Source organism: Gobio gobio (assembly GCF_949357685.1).
Source record: "Gobio gobio genome assembly, chromosome: 25".
Classification (NCBI taxonomy): Eukaryota; Metazoa; Chordata; class Actinopteri; order Cypriniformes; family Gobionidae; genus Gobio; species Gobio gobio.
Window position 1 is genome coordinate 4,579,658 of NC_137121.1, and position 20,000 is coordinate 4,599,657.

The following is a 20,000-nucleotide window of genomic DNA, read 5'->3' on the forward strand; positions in this document are numbered from 1 at the left end:
CTTTAAAATGAAATAACATTATTTTTATTAAATTGGCTTGGGAGAGCTCCTCCATGGACTGCCACCTTAACGTGGTGGAGGGGTTTGAGTACCCGAATGACCCTAGGAGCTATGTTGTCCGGGGCTATATGCCCCTGGTAGGGTCTCCCAAGGCAAACAGGTCCTAGGTGACGGGTCAGACTAAGAGCAGTTCAAAAACCCTTATGATGACAAAAAGAAGGAGGACCGTGACGTCGCCCGGTATGGCGCAGCCGGGGCCCCACCCTGGAGCCAGGCCTGGGGTTGGGGCTCGTATGCGAGCGCCTGGTGGCCGGGCCTTCCCCCACGGGGTCCGGCCGGGCTCAGCCCGAAGGAGCGAAGTGGGGACACCTTCCCGTGGGCCCACCACTCACGGGAGGGACCGTAAGGGGCCGGTGCAAAGCGAATCGGGCAGCAGTCGAAGGCGGGGGCCTAGACGACCCGATCCCTGGACACGGAAACTGGCTCTTGGGACATGGAATGTCACCTCGCTGGCGGGGAAAGAGCCTGAGCTTGTGCGTGAGGTTGAGAGGTTCCGACTAGAGATAGTCGGAATCACCTCCACGCATGGCTTGGGCTCTGGAACCACACTCCTCGAGAGGGGATGGACTCTTTACCACTCTGGAGTTGCCCATGGTGAGAGGCGGCGGGCTGGTGTGGGTTTGCTTATAGCCCCCCAGCTCTGCTGCCATGTGTTGGAGTTTACCCCGGTGAACGAGAGGGTCGTTTCCCTGCGGCTTCAGCTCGGGGATACGTCTCTCACTGTTGTGTGTGCCTACGGGCCGAACGGCAGTGCAGAGTACCCGACCTTCTTGGAGTCTCTGGGAGGGGTGCTGGAAAGTGCTCCGACTGGGGACTCCGTCGTTCTACTGGGGGACTTCAACGCCCACGTGGGCAATGACAGTGAAACCTGGAGGGGCGTGATTGGGAGGAACGGCCCCCCTGATCTGAACCCGAGTGGTGTTCAGTTATTGGACTTCTGTGCTAGTTACAGTTTGTCCATAACGAACACCATGTTCAAGCATAAGGGTGTCCATCAGTGCACATGGCACCAGGACACCCTAGGTCGTAGGTCAATGATCGACTTTGTGGTCGTTTCATCTGATCTGCGGCCGTATGTCTTGGACACTCGGGTGAAGAGAGGGGCGGAGCTGTCAACTGATCACCACCTGGTGGTGAGTTGGATCCGATGGCGGGGGAGGAAGCTGGATAGACTCGGTAGACCCAAACGTACTGTGAGGGTCTGCTGGGAACGTTTGGCCGAGTCTCCTGTCAGAGAGATCTTCAACTCCTGCCTCCGGCAGAGCTTCGACCGGATCCCGAGGGAGGCTGGAGATATTGAGTCCGAGTGGACCATGTTCTCCACCTCCATTGTCAAAGCGGCTGCTCGGAGCTGTGGACGCAAGGTCTCCGGTGCCTGTCGAGGCGGCAATCCCCGAACCCGGTGGTGGACACCGGAAGTAAGGGATGCCGTCAAGCTGAAGAAGGAGTCCTATCAGGCCTGGCTGGCTTGTGGGACTCCTGAGGCAGCTGACAGGTACCGACAGGCTAAACGGACTGCAGCCCGGGTGGTCGTGGAGGCAAAAACTCGGGCCTGGGAGGAGTTCGGTGAGGCCATGGAAAAAGACTATCGGCTGGCCTCGAAGAGATTCTGGCAAACCGTCCGGCGCCTCAGGAGGGGGAAGCAGTGCCCTACCAACGCTGTTTACAGTGGCGATGGGCGGCTGTTGACCTCGACTGGGGATGTTGTCGGACGGTGGAAGGAATACTTCGAGGATCTCCTCAATCCCGCCGTCACGTCTTCCATTGAGGAAGCAGAGGCTGGGGGCTCAGAGGAGGACTCTTCCATCACCCGGGCTGAAGTCACCGAGGTGGTCAAGAAACTCCTCGGTGGCAAGGCACCGGGGGTGGATGAGATCCGCCCTGAGTACCTCAAGTCTCTGGATGTTGTGGGGCTGTCTTGGCTGACACGCCTCTGCAGCATCGCGTGGCGGTCGGGGACAGTGCCTCTGGGATGGCAGACCGGGGTGGTGGTCCCTCTTTTTAAGAAGGGGGACCGGAGGGTGTGTTCCAACTATAGGGGGATCACACTTCTCAGCCTCCCCGGGAAAGTCTATGCCAGGGTACTGGAGAGGAGAATCCGGCCGATAGTGGAACCTCGGATTCAGGAGGAACAGTGTGGTTTTCGTCCTGGTCGCGGAACACTGGACCAGCTCTATACCCTCTACAGGGTGCTGGAGGGTTCATGGGAGTTTGCCCAACCAGTCCACATTTGTTTTGTGGATTTGGAGAAGGCATTCGACTGTGTCCCTCGCGGCGTCCTGTGGAGGGTGCTGGGGGAATATGGGGTCCGGGGTCCTTTGCTGAGGGCTGTCCGGTCCCTGTATGACCGAAGCAGGAGTTTGGTCCGCATTGCCGGCAATAAGTCAGACTTGTTCCCGGTGCATGTTGGACTCCGGCAGGGCTGCCCTTTGTCGCCGGTTCTGTTCATAATTTTTATGGACAGAATTTCTAGGCGCAGCCAAGGGCCGGAGGGTGTCAGGTTTGGGGACCACACGGTTTCGTCTCTGCTCTTTGTAGATGACGTTGTCGTGTTGGCCCCTTCTAACCAGGACCTTCAGCATGCATTGGGACGGTTTGCAGCCGAGTGTGAAGCGGCTGGGATGGGGATCAGCACCTCCAAATCCGAGGCCATGGTCCTCAGTCGGAAAAGGGTGGCTTGCCCACTCCAGGTTGGTGGAGAGTTCCTGCCCCAAGTGGAGGAGTTTAAGTATCTAGGGGTCTTGTTCACGAGTGAGGGGAGGATGGAACGGGAGATTGACAGACGGATCGGTGCAGCTTCTGCAGTAATGCGGTCGATGTACCGTCTGTCGTGGTGAAGAAAGAGCTAAGCCGTAAGGCGAAGCTCTCGATTTACCGGTCAATCTACGTTCCTACTCTCACCTATGGTCATGAGCTTTGGGTCATGACCGAAAGGACAAGATCCCGGATACAGGCGGCCGAAATGAGCTTTCTCCGCAGGGTGGCTGGGCGCTCCCTTAGAGATAGGGTGAGAAGCTCAGTCACTCGGGAGGAACTCGGAGTAGAGCCGCTGCTCCTCCACATCGAGAGGGGACAGCTGAGGTGGCTCGGGCATCTGTTCCGGATGCCTCCTGAACGCCTTCCCGGGAAGGTGTTTCGGGCATGTCCAACCGGGAGGAGGCCCCGGGGAAGACCGAGGACACGCTGGAGGGACTATGTCTCCCGGCTGGCCTTGGAACGCCTCGGTGTCCCCCCGGAAGAGCTAGAGGAAGTGTCTAGGGAGAGGGAAGTCCGGGCATCTCTGCTTAGACTGCTGCCCCCGCGACCGGCCCCGGATAAGCGGAAGAAGATGGATGGATGGATGGGCTTGGGAGAGCCAACTTACTGAAATCCTATTTAAATTATTATTATTTTTCTTACTCAAATTTACAACTCTATCTCCTCCTAGAGTTTTAACTCCACATACTCCAAACTCGGCTCAGACCTTCAAACTAGTCTGACTCGGTATGCTGTATCTTTTCTAACTGATCGGACTCACGGTTTTCCTAAAAATGATGATCAAAACTAAAAAAAATCCCATTGACTTTCATTGACGGAATGTTCAGATGAGCCAAGACAGTTCAAACTCCAACTGACACATCGAAACACTGAAGCCTTTAGACTCAAAGAAGCGGCCATTCTATGAACTACTATTTCTAATCAACTGAGACTCAAACTTCCGTTCTATCTAATATTTCTAATCTATCTAATATATCTAACATGCTAGAATCATGGTAAACTGGGGTAAATCATACTAGAACGGGGTAAACTGGGGTAACTCATACTAGAACGCGGTAAACTGGGGTAACTCATACTAGAGCGGGGTAAACTGGGGTAACTCATACTAGAACGGGGTAAACTGGGGTAAATCATACTAGAACGGGGTAAACTGGGGTAACTCATACTAGAACGGGGTAAACTGGGGTAAATCATACTAGAACGGGGTAAACTGGGGTAACTCATACTAGAAAGGGGTAAACTGGGGTAAATCATACTAGAACGCGGTAAACTGTGGTAACTCATACTAGAACGAGGTAAACTGGGGTAAATCATACTAGAGCGGGGTAAACTGGGGTAACTCATACTAGAACGGGGTAAACTGGGGTAACTCATACTAGAACGGGGTAAACTGGGGTAACTCATACTAGAACGGGGTAAACTGGGGTAACTCATACTAGAGCGGGGTAAACTGGGGTAACTCATACTAGAACGGGGTAAACTGGGGTAACTCATACTAGAACGGGGTAAACTGGGGTAACTCATACTAGAACGGGGTAAACTGGGGTAACTCATACTAGAACGGGGTAAACTGGGGTAACTCATACTAGAGCGGGGTAAACTGGGGTAACTCATACTAGAACGGGGTAAACTGGGGTAAATCATACTAGAACAGGGTAAACTGGGGTAACTCATACTAGAACGGGGTAAACTGGGGTAACTCATACTAGAAAGGGGTAAACTGGGGTAACTCATACTAGAACGGGGTAAACTGGGGTAAATCATACTAGAACGGGGTAAACTGGGGTAACTCATACTAGAACGGGGTAAACTGGGGTAAATCATACTAGAACGGGGTAAACTGGGGTAACTCATACTAGAAAGGGGTAAACTGGGGTAAATCATACTAGAACGCGGTAAACTGTGGTAACTCATACTAGAACGAGGTAAACTGGGGTAAATCATACTAGAGCGGGGTAAACTGGGGTAACTCATACTAGAACGGGGTAAACTGGGGTAACTCATACTAGAACGGGGTAAACTGGGGTAACTCATACTAGAACGGGGTAAACTGGGGTAACTCATACTAGAGCGGGGTAAACTGGGGTAACTCATACTAGAACGGGGTAAACTGGGGTAACTCATACTAGAACGGGGTAAACTGGGGTAACTCATACTAGAACGGGGTAAACTGGGGTAACTCATACTAGAACGGGGTAAACTGTGGTAACTCATACTAGAACGGGGTAAACTGGGGTAACTCATACTAGAACGGGGTAAACTGGGGTAACTCATACTAGAACGGGGTAAACTGGGGTAACTCATACTAGAACGGGGTAAACTGGGGTAACTCATACTAGAGCGGGGTAAACTGGGGTAACTCATACTAGAACGGGGTAAACTGGGGTAAATCATACTAGAACAGGGTAAACTGGGGTAACTCATACTAGAACGGGGTAAACTGGGGTAACTCATACTAGAGCGGGGTAAACTGGGGTAACTCATACTAGAACGGGGTAAACTGGGGTAAATCATACTAGAACGGGGTAAACTGGGGTAACTCATACTAGAGCGGGGTAAACTGGGGTAACTCATACTAGAACGGGGTAAACTGGGGTAACTCATACTAGAAAGGGGTAAACTGGGGTAAATCATACTAGAACGCGGTAAACTGTGGTAACTCATACTAGAACGAGGTAAACTGGGGTAAATCATACTAGAGCGGGGTAAACTGGGGTAAACTGGGGTAACTCATACTAGAACGGGGTAAACTGGGGTAACTCATACTAGAACGGGGTAAACTGGGGTAACTCATACTAGAACGCGGTAAACTGGGGTAACTCATACTAGAGCGGGGTAAACTGGGGTAACTCATACTAGAGCGGGGTAAACTGGGGTAACTCATACTAGAAAGGGGTAAACTGGGGTAACTCATACTAGAACGGGGTAAACTGGGGTAAATCATACTAGAATGGGGTAAACTGGGGTAACTCATACTAGAGCGGGGTAAACTGGGGTAACTCATACTAGAACGGGGTAAACTGGGGTAACTCATACTAGAAAGGGGTAAACTGGGGTAAATCATACTAGAACGCGGTAAACTGGGGTAACTCATACTAGAGCGGGGTAAACTGGGGTAACTCATACTAGAGCGGGGTAAACTGGGGTAAATCATACTAGAACGGGGTAAACTGGGGTAACTCATACTAGAACGGGGTAAACTGGGGTAACTCATACTAGAGCGGGGTAAACTGGGGTAACTCATACTAGAGCGGGGTAAACTGGGGTAACTCATGCTAGAACAGGGTAAACTGGGGTAAATCATACTAGAACGGGGTAAACTGGGGTAACTCATACTAGAGCGGGGTAAACTGGGGTAACTCATACTAGAACGGGGTAAACTGGGGTAACTCATACTAGAAAGGGGTAAACTGGGGTAAATCATACTAGAACGCGGTAAACTGGGGTAACTCATACTAGAACGGGGTAAACTGGGGTAACTCATACTAGAACGAGGTAAACTGGGGTAAATCATACTAGAACGGGGTAAACTGGGGTAAATCATACTAGAACGGGGTAAACTGTGGTAACTCATACTAGAGCGGGGTAAACTGGGGTAACTCATACTAGAACGGGGTAAACTGGGGTAAATCATACTAGAACGGGGTAAACTGGGGTAACTCATACTAGAACGGGGTAAACTGGGGTAAATCCTACTAGAACGGGGTAAACTGGGGTAAATCATACTAGAACGCGGTAAACTGGGGTAACTCATACTAGAGCGGGGTAAACTGGGGTAACTCATACTAGTAAACTGGGGTAACTCATACTAGAACGGGGTAAACTAGGGTAAATCTTACTAGAACGGGGTAAACTGGGGTAAATCATACTAGAACGCGGTAAACTGGGGTAACTCATACTAGAACGGGGTAAACTGGGGTAACTCATACTAGAACGGGGTAAACTGGGGTAACTCATACTAGAACGGGGTAAACTGTGGTAAATCATGCTAGAACGGGGTAAACTGGGGTAAATCATACTAGAGCGAGGTAAACTGGGGTAAATCATACTAGAGCGGGGTAAACTGGGGTAAATCATACTAGAGCGGGGTAAACTGGGGTAAATCATACTAGAGCGGGGTAAACTGGGGTAAATCATACTAGAGCGGGGTAAACTGGGTTAACTCATACTAGAGCGGGGTAAACTGGGGTAACTCATACTAGAGCGGGGTAAACTGGGGTAAATCATACTAGAGCGGGGTAAACTGGGGTAACTCATACTAGAACGGGGTAAACTGGGGTAACTCATACTAGAGCGGGGTAAACTGGGGTAAATCATACTAGAGCGGGGTAAACTGGGGTAAATCATACTAGAGCGGGGTAAACTGGGGTAACTCATACTAGAACAGGGTAAACTGGGGTAACTCATACTAGAGCGGGGTAAACTGGGGTAACTCATACTAGAACGGGGTAAACTGGGGTAACTCATACTAGAGCGGGGTAAACTGGGGTAAATCATGCAAGAACGGGGTAAACTGGGGTAAATCATGGTAAACTATGGTAAATCATGGTAAACTGGGGTAAATCATACTAGAACGGGGTAAATCATGGTAAACTATGGTAAATCATGGTAAACTGGGGTAAATCATACTAGAACGGGGTAAACTGGGGTTAATCATACTAGAGCGGGGTAAACTGGGGTAAATCATACTAGAACGGGGTAAACTGGGGTAAATCATGCTAGAACGGGTTAAACTGGGGTAAATCATGCAAGAACGGGGTAAACTGGGGTAAATCATGGTAAACTATGGTAAATCATGGTAAACTGGGGTAAATCATACTAGAACGGGGTAAATCATGGTAAACTATGGTAAATCATGGTAAACTGGGGTAAATCATACTAGAACGGGGTAAATCCTACTAGAATGGGGTAAACTGTGCTAAATCATACTAGAACGGGGTAAATCATACTAGAACCGGGTAAACTGTGGTAAATCATACTAGAACGGGGTAAATCATACTAGAACCGGGTAAACTGTGGTAAATCATACTAGAACGGGGTAAACTATGGTAAATCAGACTAGAACGGGGTAAATCATACTAGAACGGGGTAAATCCTACTAGAATGGGGTAAACTGTGGTAAATCATACTAGAACGGGGTAAATTATACTAGAACGGGGTAAACTGTGGTAAATCATACTAGAACGGGGTAAGCTGTGGTAAATCATACTAGAACGGGGTAAACTGTGGTAAATCATACTAGAACGGGGTAAACTGGGGTAAATCATACTAGAACGGGGTAAACTGTGGTAAATCATACTAGAACGGGGTAAACTGTGGTAAATCATACTAGAACGGGGTAAACTGTGGTAAATCATGCTAGAACGGGGTAAACTGTGGTAAATCATACTAGAACGGGGTAAGCTGTGGTAAATCATACTAGAACGGGGTAAACTGTGGTAAATCATACTAGAACGGGGTAAGCTGTGGTAAATCATACTAGAATCATGGTAAACTATGGTAAATCATCTGTATTGACTTCAAAACTGTCAAACTTAAATTTTTAAACTACTTTAAACTTCAAACCTTTAAACTTTAAACCTTCAAACTTAAATCTTTAAATAAACTTTTTCAAACTTTCTGGTCTATGCTTTTTCAAGCCAACTTCAAAGTTTGTTTACAAACTTTACTCATCTAGTTGTAACTGGTTTGTTGTTGTAGGAGAACCCAGCCCTCCTATACTCAAGGGAACTCAACAACCCGACGGCAATTCTCTCAAAGTGAATTGGATCAAACAAGATGATGGAGGGTCGCCAATAACCCATTATTTGGTCAGGTACAAAGCGGTGAGTGTCCAAATAAGAAAAAAATATGTATGTTTACAATATTTTTGGCAACTTTGTGACCGTTTCATGGCTGCTTTTTGGTACACAGAGGGAAGACAGTGACTGGAAGCCTGAGATCCGTCTGCCCAAGGTGAGCGAGTACATAATGCTGATGGGTCTGGACTGGGACACGGAGTATGACGTGTTTGTGGTGGCAGAGAACCAACAGGGCAAGTCCAAGCCCGGCACCCTGACCTTCAAAACCTCACCAGAGCCCGCGGCTACCACAGGTAACCACCATCCCTCCCTCCGTCTCTCCTTCCATCCCTCCTTCTCTGTGTTCACTCTCACCGCCAATCTCAAGCCCACTGATTTTAACAGCCGACTCAGAGCTGTAATGACACCAAACATGCGAATGCAGTCTGGGCCATCACTTACACTGCATGATAAACAGTGAGTCACGCTACATGGCAGATCACGAAACACACGGACACAAACATTTGGCTTCTTCATATGAGATTCTTAATGCCATATTTCTATAACATAAGATAGTGTGAGATGCTGATACCAGTCTTCAAGCTGGCCATTTAAGATGTCTTAGATTAAGCCAAATGCGTGAAGTAGGAGAGACGGAGGGGCAATTTTGATCATACTAGAACGGGGTAAACTGGGGTAAATCATGCTAGAACGGGGTAAACTGTGGTAAATCATACTAGAACGGGGTAAACTGTGGTAAATCATACTAGAACAGGGTAAACTGTGGTAACTCATACTAGAACGGGGTAAACTGGGGTAACTCATACTAGAACGGGGTAAACTGTGGTAAATAATACTAGAACAGGGTAAACTGTGGTAAATCATACTAGAACGGGGTAAACTGTGGTAAATCATACTAGAACGGGGTAAACTGTGGTAAATCATACTAGAACGGGGTAAACTGTGGTAAATCATACTAGAACGGGGTAAACTGTGGTAAATCATACTAGAACGGGGTAAACTGTGGTAAATCATACTAGAACGGGGTAAACTGTGGTAAATCATACTAGAACAGGGTAAACTGTGGTAAATCATACTAGAACGGGGTAAACTGTGGTAAATCATACTAGAACAGGGTAAACTGTGGTAAATCATACTAGAACGGGGTAAACTGTGGTAAATCATACTAGAACAGGGTAAACTGTGGTAAATCATACTAGAACGGGGTAAACTGTGGTAAATCATACTAGAACGGGTTAAACTGGGGTAAATCATACTAGAACGGGGTAAACTGTGGTAAATCATACTAGAACGGGGTAAACTGTGGTAAATCATACTAGAACAGGGTAAACTGTGGTAAATCATACTAGAACGGGGTAAACTGTGGTAAATCATACTAGAACGGGTTAAACTGGGGTAAATCATACTAGAACGGGGTAAACTGTGGTAAATCATACTAGAACGGGGTAAACTGTGGTAAATCATACTAGAACGGGGTAAACTGTGGTAAATCATGCTAGAACGGGGTAAACTGTGGTAAATCATACTAGAACGGGGTAAACCGGGGTAAATCATACTAGAACGGGGTAAACTGTGGTAAATCATACTAGAACGGGGTAAACTGGGGTAAATCATACTAGAACGGGGTAAACTGTGGTAAATCATGCTAGAACGGGGTAAACTGTGGTAAATCATACTAGAGCGGGGTAAACTGTGGTAAATCATACTAGAACGGGGTAAACTGGGGTAACTCATACTAGAACGGGGTAAACTGTGGTAAATCATGCTAGAACGGGGTAAACTGTGGTAAATCATACTAGAACGGGGTAAACTGGGGTAAATCATGCTAGAACGGGGTAAACTGTGGTAAATCCTACTAGAACGGGTTAAACTGGGGTAAATCATACTAGAACGGGGTAAACTGTGGTAAATCATACTAGAACGGGGTAAACTGTGGTAAATCCTACTAGAACGGGTTAAACTGTGGTAAATCATACTAGAACGGGGTAAACTGGGGTAAATCATGCTAGAACGGGGTAAACTGTGGTAAATCCTACTAGAACGGGTTAAACTGGGGTAAATCATACTAGAACGGGGTAAACTGTGGTAAATCATACTAGAACGGGGTAAACTGTGGTAACTCATACTAGAACGGGGTAAACTGTGGTAAATCATGCTAGAACGGGGTAAACTGTGGTAAATCATACTAGAACGGGGTAAACTGGGGTAAATCATGCTAGAACGGGGTAAACTGTGGTAAATCCTACTAGAACGGGTTAAACTGGGGTAAATCATACTAGAACGGGTTAAACTGGGGTAAATCATACTAGAACAGGGTTAAACTGTGGTAAATCATGCTAGAACGGGGTAAACTGTGGTAAATCATACTAGAACGGGGTAAACTGGGGTAAATCATGCTAGAACGGGGTAAACTGTGGTAAATCCTACTAGAACGGGTTAAACTGTGGTAAATCATGCTAGAACAGGGTTAAACTGTGGTAAATCATGCTAGAACAGGGTTAAACTGTGGTAAATCATGCTAGAACGGGGTAAACTGTGGTAAATCATGCTAGAACAGGGTTAAACTGTGGTAAATCATGCTAGAACGGGGTAAACTGTGGTAAATCATGCTAGAACGGGGTAAACTGTGGTAAATCCTACTAGAACGGGTTAAACTGTGGTAAATCATGCTAGAACGGGGTAAACTGTGGTAAATCATACTAGAACGGGGTAAACTGTGGTAAATCCTACTACAACGGGTTAAACTGGGGTAAATCATACTAGAACGGGGTAAACTGTGGTAAATCATGCTAGAACGGGGTAAAATGTGGTAAATCATACTAGAACTCGGTAAAATGTGGAAAATCATGCTAGAACGGGGTAAACTGTGGTAAATCATGCTAAAACGGGTTAAACTGTGGTAAATCCTACTAGAACGGGTTAAACTGGGGTAAATCAGGCTAGAACGGGGTAAACTGGGGTAAATCATACTAGAATGGGGTAAACTGGGGTAAATCATACTAGAAAGGAGTAAATCATACTAGTACGAGGTAAACTGTGGTAAATCATACTAGAACGGGGTAAACTATGGTAAATCATCTGTATTGACTTCAAAACTGTCAAACTTAATTTTTAAACTACTTTAAACTTCAAACCTTTAAGCTTTAAACCTTCAAACTTTAAGTTTTCAAACTTTCTGGTCTATGCTTTTTCAAGCCAACTTCAAAGTTTGTTTACAAACTTTACTCATCTAGTTTATTTTAATATAGCACATTTATGTAAATAAATTCATATTTTTATTCATTTATTTATGGAACTGAAACGTATCTCGAATAAATAAAATGGTGTGTATTGACGTGGAGAAATGACTGCTTATAAACCCCATTTGGCGTTTCGATTACTGTGCAAACCTGAAGGAGAAGCGTCCAAAACACAAATCTGCCAAAATATTCAGCGTTTTGGCAGATGATGGAGACCACAGGGAAATTAATGATCTGTTTGATCCAATGAGTGCACTTGCGTCAGCTGATGGTGGTTTGGAAATGTTCTGGGCTAGTTTTTACGGCCTTTAATCTCTGGGAGAGACTCAGACGTGTTTAACGGAGTTGACTAGCTGCCCTTCACCCGCCAGACGCTAAACATCATTCAGCCTGAGTGGAAAATGGCTTGTGGGAGAAAACAAACAAGCGAGATGCAATCCAGACAGCTCTGAGCGGCATATCAGGAGAACGAGGGATTGCGCAAACGCTACAGAACAATGGAGACTTCAGAAGGATGAGTAGAAACTAATAAATCAATGAACACACATCAGATTAAAAGTTGCCAGCTATTGGTATAAAGTCTGCTTGTTATATCTAAATCTTCTTCAAACAAGATGCCTTTACTTGATTGATAGATATCACAACTTATTTCTGGATATTAATACATTAAAATGACGTGAGTTTTTGCTGAAAACAAGAGCAAATATCTGCACATTCTGAAAAGTGGGCGGGGCAAAGGCTTAGCTCATGAATATTCATTTTGCGATGCCCTGATTTGCTGAAAGACAGACTTTGGTAGGTGGGAGAATGGAAACACATCTCCTCCCCAAGTGTACCAACTGCTCTGAAACGGATTAAAGACGAAAGGGCCGCGGGCAGCACGGGTCTCCCGCCGAGCGTCCCGGAAGAGTCTTAATTCTTCACCGCAGGGTTTGGGCCAGTAACATTTTTAAGGGGATTTTCCATGTGCCGTCCATCCCTAATTGGACAAAGGTCATGCCACCACCCGATCTGAGGCTTTAATGATCATTTCCTCACAACTCCACAGTAGAACTGCTCACTGGGGCTCTTTAATATCGCAGATTAAAAGCAGAGCAAATGGAGACTCATAGAAATCTCCCCATGATGGCAACAGGATTGTGTTTAGATTTGCCAAAGTCTCCAGTAAAAAGATTTAAAATGTGCCTTTATAGCTCTTAATTATGCGATTAATTACAAGAAGAGTATATAATGTTTAATTAGAGAAATATATTATGATTATAAATATATTGTGTTAAGACCAAATATAATTAATTGTGTATATGTATGGATGGATAATAGATGGATGGATAGATGATGGATGGATGGATAATCGATGGATGGATGATGGATGGATGGATGGATGGATGGATGGATGATGGATGGATGGATGGATGATGGATGGATGGATGGATGGATGGATGGATGATGGATGGATGGATGGATGATGGATGGATGGATGGATAATCGATGGATGGATGGATAATCGATGGATGGATAGAGGATGAATGGATGGATAATCGTTGGATGGATAGATGATGGATGGATGGATGGATGGATAGGTGATGGATGGATAATCGATGGATGGATAGGTGATGGATGGATGAATGGATGGATAATTGATGGATGGATAGGTGATGGATGGATGGATGGATAATCGTTGGATGGATAGATGATGGATGGATGGATGGATGTATGGATGGATAATCGATGGATGGATAGGTGATGGATGGGATAGATGATGGATGGATGGATGGATAATCGATGGATGGATAGATGATGGATGGATGGATGGATAATCGTTGGATGGATAGATGATAGATGTATGGATGTATGGATGGATAATCGATGGATGGATAGGTGATGGATGGATAATCGATGGATGGATAAGTGATGGATGGATGGATGGATAATCGATGGATGGATAGATGATGGATGGATGGATAGATAATCAATGGATGGATGGATAATCAATGGATGGATGGATAATTGGTGGATGGATAGATGATGGATGGATAATTGTTGGATGGATAGATGATGGATGGATGGATGTATGGATGGATAATCGATGGATGGATAGGTGATGGATGGATAATCGATGTATGGATAGATGATGGATGGATGGATAATTGTTGGATGGATAGATGGATGGATGGATGGATAGGTGATGGATGGATAATCAATGTATGGATAGATGATGGTAGATTGATAATCGATGAATGGATAGATGATGGATGGATGGATGGATAATCGATTGATGGATAGATGATGGATGGATTGAAAATCGATGAATGGATAGATGATGGATGGATGGATTTATGGATGGATGGATAATCGATGGATGGATAGATGATGGATGTATGGATGGATAATCGATGGATGGATAGATGATGGATGTATGGATGGACAATCGATGGATGGATAGATGATGGATGGATAATCGATGGATGGATAGGTGATGGATGGATGGATGGATAATTGTTGGATGGATAGATGATGGATGGATTAATTTAAAGGTGCACTATGTAACATTTCTTCAGTTAAATATCCAAACACCACTAGGCCAGTGTTATATATTTTGTTCAGTTGAGTGCTTACAATATCCCAAATGTTCCCCACTATTGGTAAATCGTGAGATGCTATTTTACCCAATGAACCGGGACGTGTGAGGGCGTGGCCTTATGATGACATCATATCTGCGTTACTCTCGGTTTCTGGTTTTATTCTGCAGAAACGCTTTACTCTCACTGCAGTGTGAACAAGTGTAACACACAGAGTAACGTCATCACATCATTAACACACTCAGATGTGTCTAATATGATCAACAGAGCTGCGTTACCTCACACTCATGAGGCGACTGTGGCATAATAAAAGTCCCGCTCTTCAATCGCTCCAGTGGTTCCTCAGCTCCACAACACTCGGTCCTGCTCTGCTTCACTACAGTAACGTTAATAATCACATCATCAACATGATTTCTGCCCGAGTCCTATCCCGATTCTTTCCCACCGGCTGTGAGGTGAAGACCACATGTCCCAAGATTCTGCGCTCAAACGTGCCGTCATCAAACTACACCTTTGTTTTGAAGAGGCGACCTCAAGCGGACGAAAAACGTACATAGTGCAGCTTTAATATAAATATAATTTAAATAATGCAAAGTACAGTTTTTGTATGGCTGATAAGAAATATGTATGGCTGCACTGTCATTTAAGTTGAAATGACTTAAACATCTAAGTTGATTGTACTTTTTATTTGTATTAATTTTTTTACAGTGCCACCATTTTGCATTTGGCAATGACTAGGCACATTTTTGGACGCTGTTCTCTTCCCCTCTCACACCATTTCCCAGCCAGAGCCTGAGCCAGAGACCAGCGGGTTCATCATAGCTCAGGAATCAGGGCAAGTCACGGCAAACCTGCTGTAATAGAGCAGTCAGAGAGGAGCCAGAGTCAGATGATTAACCCCCTGACAGGCTTCAAATCAGCCCTAAAGTCTAACTAAACTAGCCAAGCTCTCGGGTACAGGCTTTTAGCTCTGATCTGCGTGTGTGTGTGTGGTTTAGATTTGTTGTGTGTGATCTCTTTCCTGTTTTCTCCTGCCCCAGAGCCCGCAGATCCCGCAGATCCCATCTCTCTGAGCGACTGCTGTAAGGATGGCAAGGACCGGGGCCAGAAGTCCCAGGACTGCGCTAATCTGCCGCTCATCTCGGAGTCCACCACCTGCAGGTTTGATCCACACATTTCCACAGCAGATTAAACATAACCGCTAACGTCTAAACGCGACGCGATAACAGCAAACTCGTTATAGTCAGTGATGCAGCCGCGCAAACAGATAAAGTGCAATGAAATATGCTGACAACACGCAAAAATATGCTAGCAACATGTTAAATAATGCTCGCAAAATGCTAATCAATGCTAGCAACGTACTAATTAATGCTAGCAGGATTTTAAAACATGTTAGCAAAATGCTTAATAATGCTAGCATCATGCTAATTCATGCTAACCACATGTTACATCATGCTAGCGACATGTTAATTAATCCTAACAACAAGCTAAAACATGCTAGCAACATGTTAAATCATGCTAGCAAAACATGCTAATTAATGCCTGCCTTTAGTATCTTGGCTTGATAATAAATACTCAGTATTATAGGCAAAAGTAGCATCGTTTACCACTACTTTGCTAATTCTGCTAATTCATGGTAACAACAAGCTAAAACAGGTTAGCAAAATGCTAAATCATGCTAGCAAATTGTTAAATAATGTTAGCAACATGCTAATTAATGCCAACAATGGTTTTGCCTGTAGTGTCTTGGCTTGATAATAAATACTCAGTATTATAGGCACAAGCAGCATCGTTTACCACTACTTTGCTAATTCTGCTAATTCATGCTAGCAAACATGCTAATTCATGCTAGCAATGTGTTAAATCATGCAAGCAACAAATGTTAAATCCTGCAGACTAAATGGAAAAAACACGTTAAAACAATTCTAACAGGTGAAAACATGCTAGCAAAAGGCTAAATCATGTTAACAACATGCTAAAACATGTTAACAAATTGTTAAATAATGCTAGCAACATGCTAATTAATGCCAGCAATGGTTTTGCCTGTAGTGTCTTTCCTTGATAATAAATACTAAGTATTATAGGCACAAGTAGCATCGTTTACCACTACTTTGCTAATTCTGCTAATTAATGCTAGCAATGTGTTAAATCATGCAAACAAGAAATGCTATATACTGCAGACAAAATGCAAAAACATGTTAAATCATGCTAACAACATGCTAAAACATTTTAGCAACAAGCTAAATCATGTTAACAAAATGTTAAATTGTGTTAGCTACATGTTAATTTATGATAAAAAGCTAAAACATGCTAGCAAACCTGCTAATTCATGTTAGCAAACATGTTAAATCATGCTACCAACATGCTAATTAATGCCAGCAATGCTTTTGACTGTAGTGTCTTTCCTTGATAATAAATACTCAGTGTTATAGGCACAAGCAGCATCGTTTACCACTACTTTGCTAATTCTGCTAATTCATGCTAGCAAACATGCTACTTCATGCTAGCAATGTGCTAAATCATACAAGAAACAAATGCTAAATCCTGCAGACGAAATGCAAAATCATGTTAAATCATGCTAAGATCAAGCTAAATCATGTTAGCGACATGTTAATTAATGTTAACAACAACAAGCTAAAACATGCTAGCAACTCAATTAAGGGTTAAAAGAGGCCATATGATGCCCCATTTACAGTCGATGTTTAGTCGACTATAACTAGACTAAAACTAAAACAATTCAGGTGACTAAAATATGACTAAAACTAAATTAAAATTTGCTGTCAAAATGAACACTGTCAACCATGCCCCGCCCCTTTATTCTGCGTATTAATTATTATAATGAAGCAGTGCAGAAGCAATGCATCATGGGTGGATGATAAGATCTCCGGTTACTCAGGCATCAGATGTGCTTGTCTTGGCCTTCAAAGTGATCCGGAGTTTGTCTAAAGGTATTTTCGGTAGGTGGGCTTGCGAAAATGGGACTATTTCCAAATGCAGGAAATTCCACTGAGGTGAAACTCAGACGGAGGAGAGAGAAAGCGACCCGAATAACAGGAAATCTGCAGATGATTTCAGACACAGAAAAGGGGAAAAACAAGCCCAGAGAAGCGAAAGGAGAAAAGACTCCTGCCTTAAAAGGCTCTTCGGGAGGCTGAGCTTTCCTGCGAGGATGGATGGGCTGATTGTGAAAGAGACAAACAGTCGTGGTCTTACCGTAAGTGCGTCAGGGCTGGAGCAGAACCAGAGCATGACGTCCTGCTCTCTTCACTCAGTGTCTTCATGACCAAAGATCTACTATTACAACTTCTTCTTCTGAGCCAAAATGTAAACAGTATCTCCTCCTAGAGCTTTAAAGCTGCAACCACCAAACTCGGCTCGGACCTTCAGACTAGTCTGACTCGGGTTGCTGCGACTTTTCAGGCTGATCCGACTTACGGTTTTCCTAAAAATGAAGATTAAAAATCATAAAAGTGTGGTCAAAACTTGAATACAATAACTCTAATATTCGCTACGTATATATCACTAGCAAAGCCTAAGAACTAGCTTAGAAAATGCTAACAGCATGCTAAATCATGCTATCACATGATAAAACATGCTAATTCATCCTAGCAATGTTTTAACAAAATGGTAACTCATGCTGCCAACGTGCTAAAACATGTTAGCAAAATGCTAATTCATGCTACCAACATGATGAAACATGCTAATTCATCCTAGCAATGTGCTAACAAAATGGTAACTCATGCTACCAACGTGCTAAAACATGTTAGCAAAATGCTAATTCATGCTACCAACATGATGAAACATGCTAATTCATCCTAGCAATGTGCTAACAAAATGCTAAATCATGCTATCAATGTGCTAAATTATGTTAACAACATGCTAATTCATCCTAATCCAACATGATAAAACATGCTACCCACATGCTAATTCATCCTAGCTAAATTATGTTAACAACATGCTAATTCATGCTAATCCAACAAGATAAAACATGCTACCCACATGCTAATTCATCCTAGCAATGTGCTAACAAAATGTTAACTCATGCTATCAACGTGCTAAAACATGTTAGCAACATGCTAATTCATGCTACCAACATGATGAAACATGCTAATTCATCCTAGCAATGTGCTAACAAAATGCTAACTCATGCTATCAACGTGCTAAAACATGTTAGCAAACATGCTAATTCATGCCACCAACATGATAAAAAATGCCATCCACATGATAATTCATCCTAGCAAAATGCTAACAAAATGTTAAATCATGCTACCAATGTGCTAAAACATGTTAGCAACATGCTAATTAATGCCAACAACATGATAAAACATGCTACCCACATGCTAATTCATCCTAGCAATGTGCTAACAAAATGTTAACTCATGCTACCAACGTGCTAAATTATGTTAACAACATGCTTATTCATCCAACCAACATGATAAAACATGCTACCCACATGCTAATTCATCCTAGCAATGTGCTAAAAAAAGTTAACTCATGCTACCAACGTGCTAAAACATGTTAGCAACATGCTTATTCATGCTACCAACATGCATCCACATGCTAATTCATCCTAGCAATGTGCTAACAAAATGTTAAATCATGCTATCAATGTGCTAAAACATGTTAGCAACATGCTAATTCACGCCACCAACATGATAAAACATGCTACCCACATGCTAATTCATCCTAGCAATGTGTTAAAAAAGTTAACTCATGTTACCAACGTGCTAAAACATGTTAGCAACATGCTTATTCATGCTACTAACATAATAAAACATGCCATCCACATGCTAATTCATCCTAGCAATATGCTAACAAAATGTTAAATCATGTTACCAATGTGCTAAAACATGTTAGAAAAATGCTAATTTATGCTACCAACATGATAAAACATGCCATCCACATGCTAATTCATGCTACTAACATGATACAACTTGCTACCCAAATGCTAATGTTAACTCATGCTACCAATGTGCTAAAAAATGTTAGCAAACATGCTAATTAATGCTACCAACATGATAATTAATGTTAGCAATGTGTTAACAAAATTCTAAATCATGCTACCAACGTGCTAAAACATATTAGCAAAATGCTAATTCATGCTACAAACATGATTAAAAAATGCCACCAACATGCCACCCACATGCTAATTCATCCTAGCAATGTGCTAACAACATGTTAAATCATGCTACTAATGTGTTAAAACATTTTAGCAAAACATGCTAATTCATGCTACCAACATGATAAAACTTGCCACCCACATGCTAATTCATGCTAACAAAATGCTAACTCATCTTACCAACGTGTTAAAACATGTTAGCTACATGCTAATTCATGCTGAAAAAATGCAAAGAAATGCTAGCAAAATGCCAATTAATGTCAGCAACATGCTAATTCATGCTAGCAATGTGCTAAAAATGCTAGCAACATGCTGGATTCACAATTAGTCCACCAGAAAACCTGGAGGTCACAGGTCTTGCTCAACGACACAATGAACACATTGAGCTCAATCCCTATGATCTGTTGATTACCGGCCCAGAGCTGAAATCCTGAGCTACAGTAAG

At 43.8% G+C, this 20,000-nt stretch overlaps 1 protein-coding gene across 4 annotated transcripts in view; it reads left to right on the forward strand.

Moving 5' to 3' along the window:
- The window catches only part of fbln1 (fibulin 1), a 96,350-nt gene that overhangs the window by 4,223 nt on the left and 72,127 nt on the right, over positions 1-20,000 (forward strand). For all 4 annotated transcript variants that reach the window (XR_013815991.1, XM_079809659.1, XM_079809660.1 and 1 more), the window contains exons 2-4: positions 8,518-8,642; positions 8,731-8,911; positions 15,477-15,597. Coding sequence is in view for 3 of the 4 variants with exons in the window: in XM_079809659.1 (XP_079665785.1) it covers positions 8,518-8,642; positions 8,731-8,911; positions 15,477-15,597 (427 nt within the window). In the remaining variant the exon portion in view is untranslated. The remainder of the gene's footprint in view (positions 1-8,517; positions 8,643-8,730; positions 8,912-15,476; positions 15,598-20,000) is intronic.